A 15,248-nucleotide genomic window follows, 5' to 3' on the forward strand; every position below is an offset into this window, starting at 1 on the left:
CATAATTGATCAATTAATTAATTTGGGTTGATTTGATTAAAATCAATCAACCGGGTCTAAATATCTAACACATGTTAACATACTCTGATATTAATTTCTTTTGAAGTTCTACAGACGGATTCATAAGTGTTCATGTGAAATGCCCAGATTATGATTGCACCTGAAGAACCTAATTTTGGAGCACTTCATCTTAATGAACAAACTTATAGATGAAGCGTTAGGAACAGATATGTCTTCAAGGCAGGTAATTAGTTAGTGGGGGGATGGGAATCGTTTTATAAGGGTTGGTGTAGTGTACAAAAGATATCAATATTAGGGGAAACATAAACTGCTCCCAAGATAAAATACTATATATTTTGACAAGTTAGATATGAAAAAACAATAATTTAAATCCAATTAACTCATACTAACTTCTCAACAGAGACATCCATTCTTGTGGAGTGACCTTATCTTCAATTATACAATCAGTTGAGCGTGGAATTTCACGTTGTGTTTAAAAGAACAACTTAAATATATACATATAGAACCCCAAATCTTGCATTGCTATTTTCTGGCCTGTGATTAACTATAACGTCACTAGTCAAAGCCTACTTAAATAATTTTAGCTATATTCTATACTGTTAGTTTCACTTGTAACTAACTTTCTCTACTAATGGTTCTGTTCTTATGTCAACTCTTACTTTTGATTAGAAGATTACTGCATTAATTAAGCCTGTGTTGTGTGGACTCTGAATGGGGTATAAAATGTGTATTATGCCCTACTTAGTAATCAGATTGAAAATCTTTAGGATCTTAAGGTTTCTAGGGCATGGAAGCAATAGGTTGTAGAAATCTAATAGAGACCATTAACATATGTTCGGCATGTGCTTATATATACAGCTGTAGATCAATGTCACTCCTCCTCGCATTAAATTTTGTAGAAATACAAGGATCTTAGGAATGAAAATGATGCATATGAAAACTACAATGAGAAAGGCATAAAAAATGTAAATAAAATGTACAATCCCTAATTAGATTTTCCTTTATATATTTTGATTGTGTTACTTTCTACTTCAGTCCTTAGCGTTTGTACAATGCAGTTGTGCAATACTAATGTTTAGGTAGCCAGGGCTTTTTTTTTTTTTTTTTGATAATCATCTATTAACATTAAACAAGGGAAACAAGAGAATAGCTGCAGGCAGATTATCGTTATTGAAATAAAAAGACATGTTGGAGCGTATAGCAAGCTTTGCTGCTGTATGAGACACAAAGTTGCATACCCGCTTAACCCAACGAAAACTAAAACAAAGACAGGACTCGGAGATACTAATAATATTACAAATGATGTTACTTATGGACCAATCAGATGGGAAGTCTTTGGAGATTAAGGGCTCAACACAAACTTTAGAGTCACCCTAAAAAATGACATAGCTCCATAGCTTGCTAGCAGCAATCTGAACAGCCCACAAGAGCGCAGCAGCTTCAGCTTGAAGAGGGGAGCACTTCCATGCAATTTAGTTCAAACCTTCATAACCTTACCATCAGAGTCTCTAGCTACAACAGCTAAGGTGGTGACTGAATCCGAGACTGCAGCATCAATATTGATCTTGATCACTCGAGGAGGTTCCCAAGACAAGTGGGATAAGCTTGTTACTTTACTTTTCTCAACAGACATTAAGGACTGAAACTCCATAGATTAGGCTTGAATATGCTTGCTTGCCATCAGAATATCAACAGAACCTCAATCATTCACTTTATGATTTCTCTGGCTCCATATTTCTTGCTCAGGTACCCAGGTGATGAGTATAAAAGAAGTGGCTGCACAATCTGCAAGCTGGCTAGCTTCAAAAGCCGACGATGGGAGGTGTAAACTGCCAAGATCCTTTGTCACAGTGCGCATCCATTCAAGAGTAGTTTTGTTATACTTGCAAAGCTTGAAGAATAGGCAAATAGACTGACATAATCATTCAACTGATTGATGCTCTAGAAAGGCAGACTATACAGCTTCTGACCATTAAATAGCTCAAATATCCATATGCATATCTGCCAATTTCTTCGGGGTAGATAAAACAAAAGAAAAGAAAAGGTTTAGTCAAGGCTGGATCATAAACTAGAAGTTGAGAATCCAGAGAAAGTTCAAGTTAATTACACAAGAAATAAGAGGACTAAAGCTATAATCCAATAACAGGTATTGATAACACTTGAGCCTGGATTTCTGCTTTATTTCATATCTTGGAGGAATTTTTTGTGGGTTACATATCCAAATTAAGGACAGATTGAAAGAATGAAGGCGAAATCCTGACAAGAATCCTTCAATATGAGCTGAATTGTCCCCATGAGGTAGAAATCTGAGCGGCAAATTTCTGGCTATAATGAGTTAAAAGTGCAGCACAATGAGTGTTTAGGAGTCAAGACCTATTCTCGCAAATTAATAGTATATAAGTTTAGGTTAATCTGATCTAACTTTAGCTTTGAGTCTCAGGCTGTCAGTTTTACTAGCAAAAGACATAAAGAGCAAAAAGAAAATGTTACCTTATTTGCATAGATTGTCCAATTAGTGAGAAGCTCAGAAACCATGGCTCCGAATATGCCAAAAAGTGCATCAGGTGCTTGAAGAGCTATTAGGAGAATCACCGAGGGATGATGAACAAATCATTCAAATACCACTGGCTGATTTAACATTGTTAACACTTTAGCACTTTCTTTCACCTGCAATATTATCTTAGGCGATTAATGATCAGAAAATTAAAATATAACAAAAGCATGCACTTGTACAAACAAATTTTTCTGTAACATTTGAAACCACTGCCTGTCCCTATAATGATAAAACTGATAACCAGTTATTGATGATCAAACATGAAAAGATTGGAAAGAAGTACTTATAGGTATGAATAATGCCAACTCCAAAGACAAGCCTTAAAGTTAGAATTAGTTACTACACAAATACTCCTCTTCAAGTTCTTCCTCTACTAACTTTCAAAGGTGATCTGCTCACAATTGCCAGGCAAGACAAACAACACATTTAGCACCAAAGCAAGAGAATAAGTCCTAACATCCATACCTTGATTTTTGAGATATACAAACTCGCATCATGGAGTAGGTTATTTCCAAATTCTCCACCAGCTCCTTCAAGGTAAAAGAGTGACTTGGGAATCAAGCACAAGTCCGCGTCAAAATTAGCATACAATGCTATAAATCCTGCATGAATTTAATTCAGCCACAAAAATAGGTGAAGCTAATTTATCTTCTCTTTATACATTGGCTGATTTGATTAGGAAAATTTAATGGAAGAGAAATGTGTTGGAAAGATGTAAGACCATTAATGAGAATACTAATTGACTAAGTTCTTAGCTGCCATATGGTTGTGCCCCACGTAGCACCCTAGATTGACCAATGATGGTCATTTAAGGTTTCCTGACATTCGTTCAGATATAACTTATAAGTATACAAGGCCATAGAGAACAGTGGAAGAAGTTACAACCGAAAGATTTAAATATTAAAGGACAAACTTTATAGTACCATTAATAACCAATGGGGTTTCTGATTTTCTGCTTCATCCTTGGCCAACACGTCTTTTCTCAACCTTTTTGGACTAGGTTCAAAACAGTCTACTTGCTGCTCAATAGTAGGCTGACATGTAATAGGCAAATCACCAATCCAGACAAATCCCACTCCCATACTCCAAAACCTTCTCTACAAGTTCAACATCCTCGCTAGTCAAAAACACCAATATATCATCCCCATGTAGTTTTAAAGATTTTATAAATTAGCAAGGTGTTAAGTATTATAGAATTTGAGTGCTAGCAAGTTCTTGTTCCATGTGAAACAGACAGTTCTATGTTAATTTTAGCAATGTATCTTGTTAGACTTCGTTTCATAAAGTAGCAAAAGATGCATGACTTTTCTATACTGTTGGTTTCACTTGTAATTAACTTTCTCTACTAATGGTTCTATTCTGATGTCAACTCTTACTTTTTATTAGAAGATTACTGCATTAGTTATGCCTGGGGTGAGTAGATTCTGAATGGGCTGCAAAATGTGTATTATTCCCTATTCAGTAATCTGATTGAAAATCTTCAAGATCCTAAGGTGTCTAGAGCATGGAAGCAATAGGCTGTAGAAATCTAAAAAGAGACCATTAACACATGTTCAGGGTTTGCCTAAATGAAGCCACTGTAGACTGTAGGAATTTGAAAGAGGTTAACACATGTTCAGGGTGAGCCTATATACAGCTGTAGATCAATGTCACTCCTTGTGTTGCATTAAATTTTGTAGAAATACAATGGATCTTAGGAATGAAAATGATGCATGTGAAAAATACTTTGAGATTGGAATAAAATATTTAAATAAAATGTACAATTCTTAATTGGATTTTCCTTTATATATTTTGATGTGTTGCTTTTCTACTTCAGTCCTAAGTGTTTGTACAATGCAGTTGTGCAATACTAATGTTTAGGGATACGGGCCATTAGCATAAAAGAAATGGCTACAAAATCTACAAGCTAGCCAGCTTTGAAAGCCGACAATGGGAGGCATAAACTGCCAAGATCCTTTGTCACAGTAAGCATCCATACAAGAGTAGTTTTCTTATACTTGCAAAGCTTGAAGAATAGGAAAATAGACTGACATAATCATTCAGCTGATTGATGCTCTAGAAAGGCAGACAATATGACTATACGGCTTCTGACCATTAAATTGCTCAATAAATCCATATGCATATCTGCCAATTTTTTCGGGTAGATAAAACAAAAGAAAAGAATAAGCTTAGTCAAGGCTGGATCACATTTCCATGGTAGATACTTAAACTAGAAGTTGAGAATGCAGAGAAAGTTCAATTTATGGCTATAATGAGCATGAGAGTTACAAGTGCTGCACACTACATATATAGGAGTCATGACCTATTCTCACAAATTAAGAGTATATAAGTTTAGGTTAATCTGATAAAACCTTAGCTTTGAGTCTTGGACTGTCACTGTTACTAGCCAAAGACATAAAGAGCAAAAAGAAATGTTACCTTATTTGCATAGATTGTCCAATTAGTGAAAAGCTTAGAAACCATGGCTCCCAATAATACAAAAAGTGCACAAGATGCGCCAATTAATATTTTAATTTCACATGTCATCATATAGCTTAAAGCCATCAGATCTGTTAGGAGAATCACTGAGGGATGATAAATAAAAGCATTCATAGACCACTAGCTGATTGAACATTATTAACGCTCTAGCACTTCTTTCACCTGCAATATTAACTTAGGTGATTAATGATCAAAAAATTGAAATTTAACAAAAGCAAGCATTTGTGAAAACAAATGTTTCTGTCGCATTCGAAACCATAACCTGTCCCTATAATGATAAACCTTATAACCAGTCATTGATGATCAAACATGAAAAGATTAGAAAGAAGTACTTACAGGTATGCATAATGCCAACTGCAAAGTCGGGCCTTAAAGTTGAATTAGTGACCACACAAATACTCCTCTTCAAGTTCTTCCTCTACTAACTTTCAAAGGTGATCTACTCACAATTGCCAGGCTTGACAAGCAACACATTTAACACTAAAGCAAGAGAATACACCCTAGAATCCATATCTTGATTTTTGAGATATACAGACTCACATCCTCGAGTAGCTTATTTCCAAATTCTCGACCATCTCCTTCAAGGTAAAAGGGTGACTTAGGAATCAAGCACAAGTCCTTATCACAATTAGCATACAATGCTATAAATCTTGATTTAGGTGAAGATAATTTAACTTCTCTTTATAAATTGGCTGAGTTGATTAAGACTTATTAAGGGAAAAGAAATGTGTCAGAAAGATGTAAGACCATTAATGAAAATATTAATTGACTAGGTTCTGAACTGCCAGATGGCTGTGCCCCATGTAGCACCCTAGATTGACCAATGGTGGTCATTTACAGAGTCCTGACATTTGTTCAGATATAACTTGTAAGTATACAAGGCCATAGAGAGCAATGAAAGATGTTACAACTGAAAGATTTAACATTAAAGAACTAACTTTATAGTACCATTAATAGCCAATTGGGTTTATTACTTTCTGCTTCATCCTTGGCCAACACATCTTTTTTCAACCTTTTTGGACTAGGTTCAAACAGTCTGCTTGCTGCTCAATGGTAGGCTAGCTTGTAATGGGCAAATCACCAACCCAGAAAAATCACACTCCCATACTCCATTAAAACCTTCCATACAAGTCCAGCATCTTCTCTAGTAAAAAATTTATCATCCCCGTGTAGTGCTAAAGATATTATAAACTTAGGGCATTAAGTGTTATAGAATTTGAGTACTAGCAAGGTGTTATAGAAAATCTCAAAATTTCATTGCAGTTAGGCCCAAAGAAATAGTGATAGGATTATTTTGCTGAAAAGATTTGGGATGTTCACTCTATTCACTCATATGTGAAAACAAACACTTCGTTTTACCAACCAAACCGAGAAATTTCATCAAAACTAGTCAAACGTTATCACAAAAATAAGAGATTAATTAAAAAAGAATCAACATTCACCTCACTTGTATGTCCAAGTTTTCATTAAAAAATTGAATTGACAACTACTAAGATTCAAAAATTCATCATGTTTGAATGGGTTTAAGATTCAATCATTTACGTATTTTTCAACTACAACAGAAACAGTATTGTAGGGACTGGATGTTGTCATTAAGATATGAAGATCATCTTTATGCCAAGCTCTTCCACCATTTAATTTCACTTCGCTGCCATGATCAAGTAATATGCTGGGTATGATGAAAACATGGACTTGAAATTAGGATCAAACCAATTACAACAAGAGGATCTGGAATAAGTAAAAAACACAAACCTGAAGAGTGTGGAAATGGAGATGGTGAGAGTGAGGGTTTATTTGTTTTGATTTAGAGGCAAGAGTGAAAAAACGAAGCAAAAGACAGAGAGCCAAAGCCACCCTCAAACATCCACAAAAGAGGCTTTTAAATTCCTCTTCTCTCTCATAGTGATTATTCAAAAAACCAGGTCCTCAATTTCTGTCATCCTCCAGCTACATGACCAAAAGAACATAATATAATGAGTTATGTCAGATTAGTCTAATAGCCAAAATCAATAAAACTCACAGGACCCATATTGATATAAGAAGAATCAAATATAGTAATAATACTTACTGGTTACTAGTTAATGTGGAATTACATGCCTAAAAATCAAAGGACATATTCAAAACAAATAACATATTAGACCAAAAAGGGTCACAACCAAATAAAATTCAGTTTGTGGTGATTACCTTGAAAGAAGAAAATGTATTTTAGATTTGCAAATAGTGGGCATAGGGGATAGAATGTTGGGTGGGAATGTGTATGTGATTTACAATACAGGCTTGATATCCTTCTTCTCTCTCACCATCATCATTCAAACAAATTTTACTTGTGGCTAAAGCATGATCACACGCGCACACACAAAAATTCAATAAAACAAATCAATAAACGTTACTATAGTTTTGACGACTACATCATTATTATTTTTCTTTTTTTCATTTTTGCTAAATGACTATATAATTATTATTTACCTCCTCCTTTGTGGTCTTCAAAAATTTTGTCCATTCAACACCTTGCTCTTATTATCCAATCTCATAATATGTACTGTCTGCTTCATAGATCTCTGTCATCATTGTCTACTTCCACTTGTTCATCCACGACACACTCAGCTCTGTCAGCCCCAACTTCCTAATGATTCTTGTCCACCTCAACCACATCATCTTTGTCATTAATTTCTTCTACATCATCTTTGTCATTGATTTGTGGTCCAAATTCATTGTGTTGACTGTCATTAGCCTACATGCATGTCCAAAAGAAAAGCATATGAGTAACAAGTTATGTTAGATTTAATTTAAAATACTGAAAATCAACAAAACCCACAACAACCCATATAATATTAAACCAAAAAATGAACAAGAAATATAAAATTTAATCAAAACCCATATATTTATATATTAAATTGATATATTTAATAAATAAAAAATGCATGCGTACAAGTTGGCATTGAGTGGAAGAGAGTTGGAGTAAACTAATCTTCCAGACATTTTTCACAATCCAATCCATATATTTATATTTAATTGATATATTTGCAATGCAAAAATAAAATAAAAGAAGAAGGAAGAAAGGTAGGAGAGTTACCTCTGAATGACTGTTTGAATCAATTCTGGGGTTCACCATCTATTTGCACATACACCCAACCCAATATGATGTTTGGGATGGGAGAAATCCTAGGCCAATTCTCTCCGGCCCCTGTTTTGTAACTTTCTTCGAGAAGTAGGGATCCAAAAATCTCCAATTCCTTCAATAATGGAGCAGTACACAAGTAGTCTGGCAAAGGCTTCAACTTGTAGCAGTAAAAAATTTTCAAGGACTGAAGACGGGGCATTATTTTTTATTATTATCGGACTTGTAACAATACCATCATCATTTTCTTCTTCTTCTTCTCCCATTCCTCCCATCCCAATCCATTCTTCCCAGTTTCTCAAATACGCAAATTGTAGAGATTTCAGGTTTGGGAATATGATGTCATAGTCTTTCTTGTTTTTGGAATCTTCTATTCCCATAAATTCATCTCCCACCTTCTTCAAATTATCAAGGAGCGATAAGCTTAATACTTCAAGGAAGGGTAACTGCCCCAAAGAAAGCAAATGCTCTAAATTTTTGCACATAATAAGTTGAAGCGTTTTCAATGTGGTACATGACATCATCCAATTAGCATAAATTGTTTTGCCTGTGTAGGTTAATCTGATAAAACCTTAGCTTTGAGTCTTGGACTGTCACTGTTACTAGGCAATAAAGAGCAAAACAAAAATGCTACCTTCTTTGCATAGATTGTCCAATTAGTGAAAAGTTTAGAAACCATGGCTCCCATAAGTACAAAAGAGCACCAAATGCACCAACTGATATTGTCATTTCACATGTCATCATATAGCTAAAAGCCTCCAAAGCTGTTAAGAGAATCACCAAGGGATGATGAATAAAAGCAATCATATACTGCTGGGTGGTTGAACATTATTAACACTCTAGCACTTTTTTCACCTGCAATATTAACTTAGGTGATTAATGATCAAAAAATTGAAATTTAATAAAAGCATGCACTTGTAAAAACAAATTTTTTTGTTATATTTGAAACCACAACCTATCATTTAAAGATAAATCTGATAACCAGTCATTGATGATCAAAAATGAAAAGATTATAAAGAAGAACTTACAGGTATGCATAATGCCATCTACAAAGCCAAGCCTTAAATTTGAATTTATTACTACACAAATACTACTCTTCAAGTTCTTCCCATACTAACTTTCATAGGTGATCTGCTCACAATTTCCCAGCACGACAATCAACACATTTAACACTGAAGCAAGAGAAAACACCCTAGTATATACAGACTCACATCCTGGTGTAGCTTTTTTCCAAATTCTCCACCAGCTCCTTCAAGGTAAAAGGGTGACTCGGGAATCAAGCACAAATCCTCATCAAAGTTAGCATACAATGCTATAAATCCTGCATGAATTTAATTCAGCCACAAGATTTAGGTGAAGCTATTTTAACTTCCCTTTATAAATTGGCTAATTTGATTAAGAAATGTTAATGGAAGAGAAATGTGTTGGAAAGATTTAAGACCATTAATGAGAATGCAGATTGACTAGGTTCTTAGCTGCTGGATGGCTGTGCCCGACGTAGCACCTTGGATTGACCAATGGTGGTCATTTACAGATTCCTGACATTTGTTCAGATATAAATTTTAAGTATACAAGGGCCAAAGAGAATAGTGGAAGAAGTAACAACTTAAAGACTTAAATATTAAAGAATAGACTTTATAATACCATTAATAGCCAATGGGGTTTCTGACTTTCTATTTCATCCTTAGCCAACACATTGTTTCTCAACCTTTTTGGACTAGGTTCAAACGGTCTACTTGTTTCTCACTACAAGGCTGGCTTGTAAGAGGCAAATCACTAACCCAGACAAATCCCACTCCCATCTCCTTCAACCACATCATCTAAAATCAAATTCAAAGAAAGAGCTAAACCCAAAATCTAAAAGTATTCTCCACTTGATCTCTGAATTTTGAACCCCTTTGTCTTCCTCACTGATTTCTAGTACATCATCTGCTTAATTCTGGGCTAGAGCCATAGGAACCATGGGAATCATGATCCGTCTACATGCATGTCCAAAAGAAACTCATATGAGTTATGTTAGATTTAGTTTAAAATACTGAAAATCAACAAAACCCACAACGAACCCATATAATATTAAACCAAAAAATTAACAAGAAATATAAAATTTAATCAAAACCCATATATTTATATATTAAATTGATCTATTTAATAACTAAAAAAAATGCATGCGTAGAAGTTGGCATTGAGTGGAAGAGAGTTGGAGTAAACTAAACTTTCAGACCTTTTTCAAAATCCAATCCATATATTTATATTTAATTGATATATTTGCAATGTAAAAATAAAATAAAAGAAGAAGAAGAAAGGAAGGTGAGTTACCTCAAAAAGATTGTTTGGATCCAACTGGGGGTTCAATTCGATGTCAGAGATGTGACCATCATTTTGAGTTACCTCAAAAAGATTAGTTGCCTCAAAAAGAATGCTTGAATCAAACTGGGGGTTCAATTCGATGTTAGAGATGTGACCAATAATCTCTCCAGTCCCTCTTCGGTAACGTCGTTCAAGAATCTTTGAATTAATAATCTCCCATTCCTTCAATAATGGAGCAGTAAGCAAGTAGTCTGGCAGAGACATTAGTTTGCAGCAGGATGAAATTCTCAAGAACTGAAGACGTGGCATTATTATCGGATTTGTAACAATACCATTATCATTTTCTTCTTCTTCTTCTCCCGTTCCTCCCATCCCAATCCATTCTTCCCAGTTGTCAAAATTCCCAAATTTGAGAGATTTCAGGTTTGGGAATATGATGTCGTAGTCTTTCTTGTTTTTGGAATCTTCTATTCCCAGAAATTCATCTCCCACCTTCTTCACATTAGTAAGCCACGACATTTCTAATACTTCAAGGAGTGGCAACTGCCCCAAAGAAGGCAAATGCTCTAAATTTTTGCAGGAAAAAAGTTGAAGATTTTTCAGTTTGGTCCATGACATCATCCAATTAGGATAAATTGTGTTGCCTGCGTAGCACCAAATTTTTAAATATTGCAAGTTTGGTGGTGGCTCTAAGGCATTCAATACTTCTACGTCATTCTCCATTCTTCCTTGGAGACTATCACAAAAAGAGCCATACATAGCACCAATCCACAGAGATGTATTTTCTCTTTCAATTGTGCATTCTGAGCTTCATCTACATTTATCACTTTTTGCATCCCATTTATTGTAAGAGTCCCTCGAAGTTGATTCAAATTTTTTAACTCTCCAAGTTTACATTCTCCTATGTTGAACATACTTAATGTTCTAAGTCCAATTAATTTCCCAATCCCTTTCGGAAATACTATATTTTCTATATCAGAAGGTGGGCCGCATATTAAATGTCTTAAGTTAATTAGTTTACTCATCCATTGTGGTAATTTCTTGAAATATAAACAATTCTCGATAATCAAAGTTTGTAAATTATAGAGATTGCACATGGTTTCAGGAAATTCTTCTATTTTAACGTTGTCAAACATGTGAAGACACCGTAAATGTATCAAATTTTTCACTGCACCCGGAAGTTCCTTAATTGGACAATCCAAAATTAATGTTCGTAAACATTTAAAATGACAGAACGAGTTGGATAGGAGCTTCTCCAAACTACATTCCCTTTCATGTGAAAGAAGAAAGAGAGTGTGCAGTTTTTTTGCACAAAAGATGGATTCAAGACATTGCCTTTCTTCTGAAATTTTTAAACGTAAATGACGAGCACTTTGACAATCTATCTCTAACTTCTTATCACCATCAATTTCAAAGGATTCATTTTTGGTCATAAATTGGACAAAGTCATGCATTATATCATGCATTTTGCAACCTATTATCTTACCATCACTATCTTTATCTTTCTTAAAATCTTGGAAGAAAGAGTGCATGGCTAACTTTCCAAAGTATTCTTCTACTATGACTTCCATCTCTATATTTGCCTCTGACTCAACATATCCATGTGCCATCCAGTATAAGACCAATTGATCTCTATAAAAGAAATAATCTTTTGGAAAGACAGCACAATATGAGAAACAACGTCTCATATTTATGGGAAGTTCATAATAACTCAATAACAATGGTGCCAAAAGGCCTTTTTCAATATCTTCTAATTCCCATAAACGACTATCCAAAATCGTATTCCATTGATCTATACTTCCCTTATTCTGCATGAGGCTACCTAGAGTCTTTGCAGCAAGCGGTAAGCCTTTGCACTTAATTGCTAGTTTTCTACCGACATCTTCTAGAGACCTAAGTTGCTCCTGATCATTAGAAAATGCTATTTTATTGAAGATCGACCAGCAGTATTCATCAGACAATACCTCCAAATTTATTGTGAGGACACTCCCCATCACCTCTGCAACTTTGTTTTTACGTGTGGTTACTAGAATTCTACTGCCATGGACATCATTTTTGAGAGCATCTTTGAACGGCTCCCATTTTTGGGAGTCTTCAGTCCAAACATCATCTAAGACAAGAAAAAACTTCTTCTCCTTAATCAAATCATGAATATTACGCAATAGAGTTTGTAATTCAGTATCATTGAGAGGTCCAACTTCAGGGTCAACCTCCTTAATGATTGCTTTGGCAACCTTGCGCTGATCAAATGGATCAGAAACACAAATCCACATTCTTTTTTGAAAGTGAGCTTGCACATCAGGATGATTGTAGGCTAGTTGGGCAAGAGTTGTTTTTCCAATACCGCCCATACCCACTAAGGAAATGACACGATAAGAATTTCCTTCTTCTAGACTACCCACACCTAATAGGTTTCTTAGTGGTTCATTGCTATAGATATCACGGCCAATTATATCGGACACATCCACAAAGGACGTAGTTGTTGGTCGCTCAACTACATCAGGTTGCCTATTAAAGTCAATCCCATAGGTTGCTTTGTCTTTGACAATCATATCTAACTTTTCATTCAGTTTTCTTATCCTGGAACCAACATCATGATGCAGAGGAAGGTTAAAACAACATGATGGAGATGGGACGAAGCAGCATACCTTCTTCTTGACAACAGCAACAGCGTTAGTATCAGCTGGTTTTCCTTCTTCTTTCTCAATCTCTGCTCTGATCCTTGCAGTGTTCCATGTGTCCAAGATGTCATCCATCTCGTAGTACTGGTTTTGGAGTTGCTCTAACCAAAGCTTCTCAGTACGCAGCTTCACAGCATGTCTTTCCTCAGCATCGTCCAGCATTGCCTTGATGAATCCGAACCTGTCTTGAAGCTTTTGGACTTCATCAACGCCAACTAGCGACTTGATCTCTTGCTTAGCAACCTGAAAAACGATTGAACCCACCTCCTTGAAGAGTTCAATGAGTATTGTATCAGCCATAGCTTATGGAGAATGAAAGTAAAGTTGGATTGAACAACACAAGAAAGAAACAGAAAGTGTTTAGCAAGTGCGCTTGTGAATGTTCCCGGTTTCTTTTGTAGTAGTTTTGGACAAGAGTGGCAAAAGATATAAATAATATAATTTGACGCGCACATTGCTTTACAAATTTTCTAGGCAAAGTGGGGTCACGCGGTAACGTTGATTACATAACATGTTTTCCGTGATCCAAGAAAGAAAAGTAATCTTTTTTCTTTTTTCTTTTTTTTTTTTTTCTTTATGGAAAAAGTAATCTTGTTGAATTTATACTTTTTTTTTTTTTTTGAGAAGCTGTTGAATTTATACTAAAATCAAAATTAAAGGGGAAATTAAAAGTTACATTTTATATCTTTATGAGGATTTTTTTTTTTTTTTACCTTCTCTTTTGCCACATTAAGAATGACGTTTAATAAACCGTGTACTTTCCCAATTTATAAATAAACTCAGTTTAAGGGATATTCAAAATTAAACTTTATAGTTTTACAAATTTTAACAAAATCCTAAAGTTTTATATCTTTTTCAATTTAAACCTAAGCCTTCTGGTCATTACAGTGACCGTTGCAAATTGCCACTAAAATAGAACGTTTCAGTAAGTAATAAAAGAAAAAGGGAATATATGTGTAAGTGGAACATAGAGAAATTAACTTGGAAATAACATATTTGGATTTTTTTTTTCTTTTCTTTTTGTATCTGATTGTAAGAAGAAAAAATTATTTTTCTTTCACAAAATGTAAAAATATACATTTTAAAATATAAAATTTAATATGAAAGGCCACCAATCAAATTCAATGGTATTTTTTTAAAACCAATTTAGTTTCAAATCATTTCATTTAGTGTACACTTGGATTAGGGTTGGAATTAACATCTTGCCCTGCCTAACTAACTTATCATGTCTTGCACAATTGTTTTCCACCCAAAAGAGATAATAGGGCAGGGACAAGTTTTTCTCACCCTGCTTGATCCCAAGTGAGTGTATATATATATATATATATAATTTATATTTAAATTATTTATGCGTATAATTTAATATTTTCTATACATAACTAGTTATAATTTATTTATTTAATACATATTGTATTACTATCTCCAAATATTTGCCTCTCCTTCTCTCTAAGTATTATCATTATAGCCCTTTCCTTATCTGTTTTTGTAACATCCCGACCTAATTTTATAGTTAACCTGTGTTTAAGTGGCTAATTACTATTTTAAGCCACTTTCTTTTTATAATTAATAGAAGAGTATTTAATAAAAATATTATTTTATAATGCCATTGCATAAGAATTTGTAGGGTCCAGGTTTGAGCACTTCTACTGTTGAGAGAGTGGACTCAAGCCCAGTTAGCCCAGTACAATGAATTTGTAGAGAGCGGGTTCAAGAACTAGGCCCTAGCAAGCGGACAACGCCCAATGTGGCATTCACCTCCATCGAAGGTTGGCAGACCAAGATTACCCTCCAAGGTGTGCCCTCGGAACCGGTCCGAGGAGCTTGACAATGGTCTCCCTCTCTCCTAGAGGATCATCCAGGGAAAAGACCCCCTTAGCTGATCTGTTTCTTCCCCTTATATAGCCCTTTTTTCACAATCTCTCTCTTCCACTTGTTGATCATCCATGCCCCTCCCTTCTGGCCGCCCGTCCCATCAGCCGTTTTACTAGCACTCATGTGAGTTGCAGCAACCAAGGCTGCCCTGTCCAGAGGTCACATCTCCATTAGTACAGCCAGGGGGTTAGATGAGCGCATTTAGTGTGGAGGTGAC

At 35.1% G+C, this 15,248-nt stretch overlaps 1 protein-coding gene across 22 annotated transcripts; it reads right to left on the reverse strand.

The window, feature by feature from the left end:
- Positions 1 to 1,158: 1,158 nt before the first annotated feature.
- On the reverse strand, positions 1,159 to 13,663 carry LOC112031124 (putative disease resistance protein RGA3). 22 transcript variants are annotated; one of them, XM_065782658.1, is made up of 12 exons: positions 10,488 to 13,663; positions 9,816 to 10,150; positions 9,613 to 9,709; positions 9,200 to 9,492; positions 8,127 to 9,026; positions 7,520 to 7,784; positions 6,806 to 7,000; positions 4,994 to 6,722; positions 4,607 to 4,699; positions 3,041 to 3,672; positions 2,512 to 2,688; positions 1,159 to 2,032 (listed from the first exon to the last, which is right to left on the reverse strand). In XM_065782658.1, the coding sequence occupies exon 1, from the start codon at positions 13,457 to 13,459 to the stop codon at positions 11,186 to 11,188; it is 2,274 nt and encodes a 757-aa protein (XP_065638730.1). In that variant the 5' UTR covers positions 13,460 to 13,663; the 3' UTR covers positions 1,159 to 2,032; positions 2,512 to 2,688; positions 3,041 to 3,672; positions 4,607 to 4,699; positions 4,994 to 6,722; positions 6,806 to 7,000; positions 7,520 to 7,784; positions 8,127 to 9,026; positions 9,200 to 9,492; positions 9,613 to 9,709; positions 9,816 to 10,150; positions 10,488 to 11,185. The 22 variants fall into 22 exon arrangements, with proteins under 22 accessions (XP_065638730.1, XP_065638722.1, XP_065638721.1 ...); XM_065782650.1 differs by having other exon boundaries at positions 3,041 to 6,722; positions 9,200 to 9,302; positions 9,383 to 9,492; XM_065782649.1 differs by having other exon boundaries at positions 3,041 to 5,631; positions 6,002 to 6,722.
- Positions 13,664 to 15,248: the final 1,585 nt, after the last annotated feature.

The sequence above is a fragment of the Quercus suber genome, unplaced genomic scaffold (genome assembly GCF_002906115.3).
Source record: "Quercus suber isolate HL8 unplaced genomic scaffold, Cork oak 2.0 scaffold_309, whole genome shotgun sequence".
In the NCBI taxonomy this organism is placed as follows: domain Eukaryota; kingdom Viridiplantae; phylum Streptophyta; class Magnoliopsida; order Fagales; family Fagaceae; genus Quercus; species Quercus suber.

Excerpts from the sequence above, each read along its gene's own strand:
- LOC112031124 (XM_065782665.1), bottom strand. The coding sequence starts at position 13,459 with ATGGCTGATACAATACTCATTGAACTCTTCAAGGAGGTGGGTTCAATC.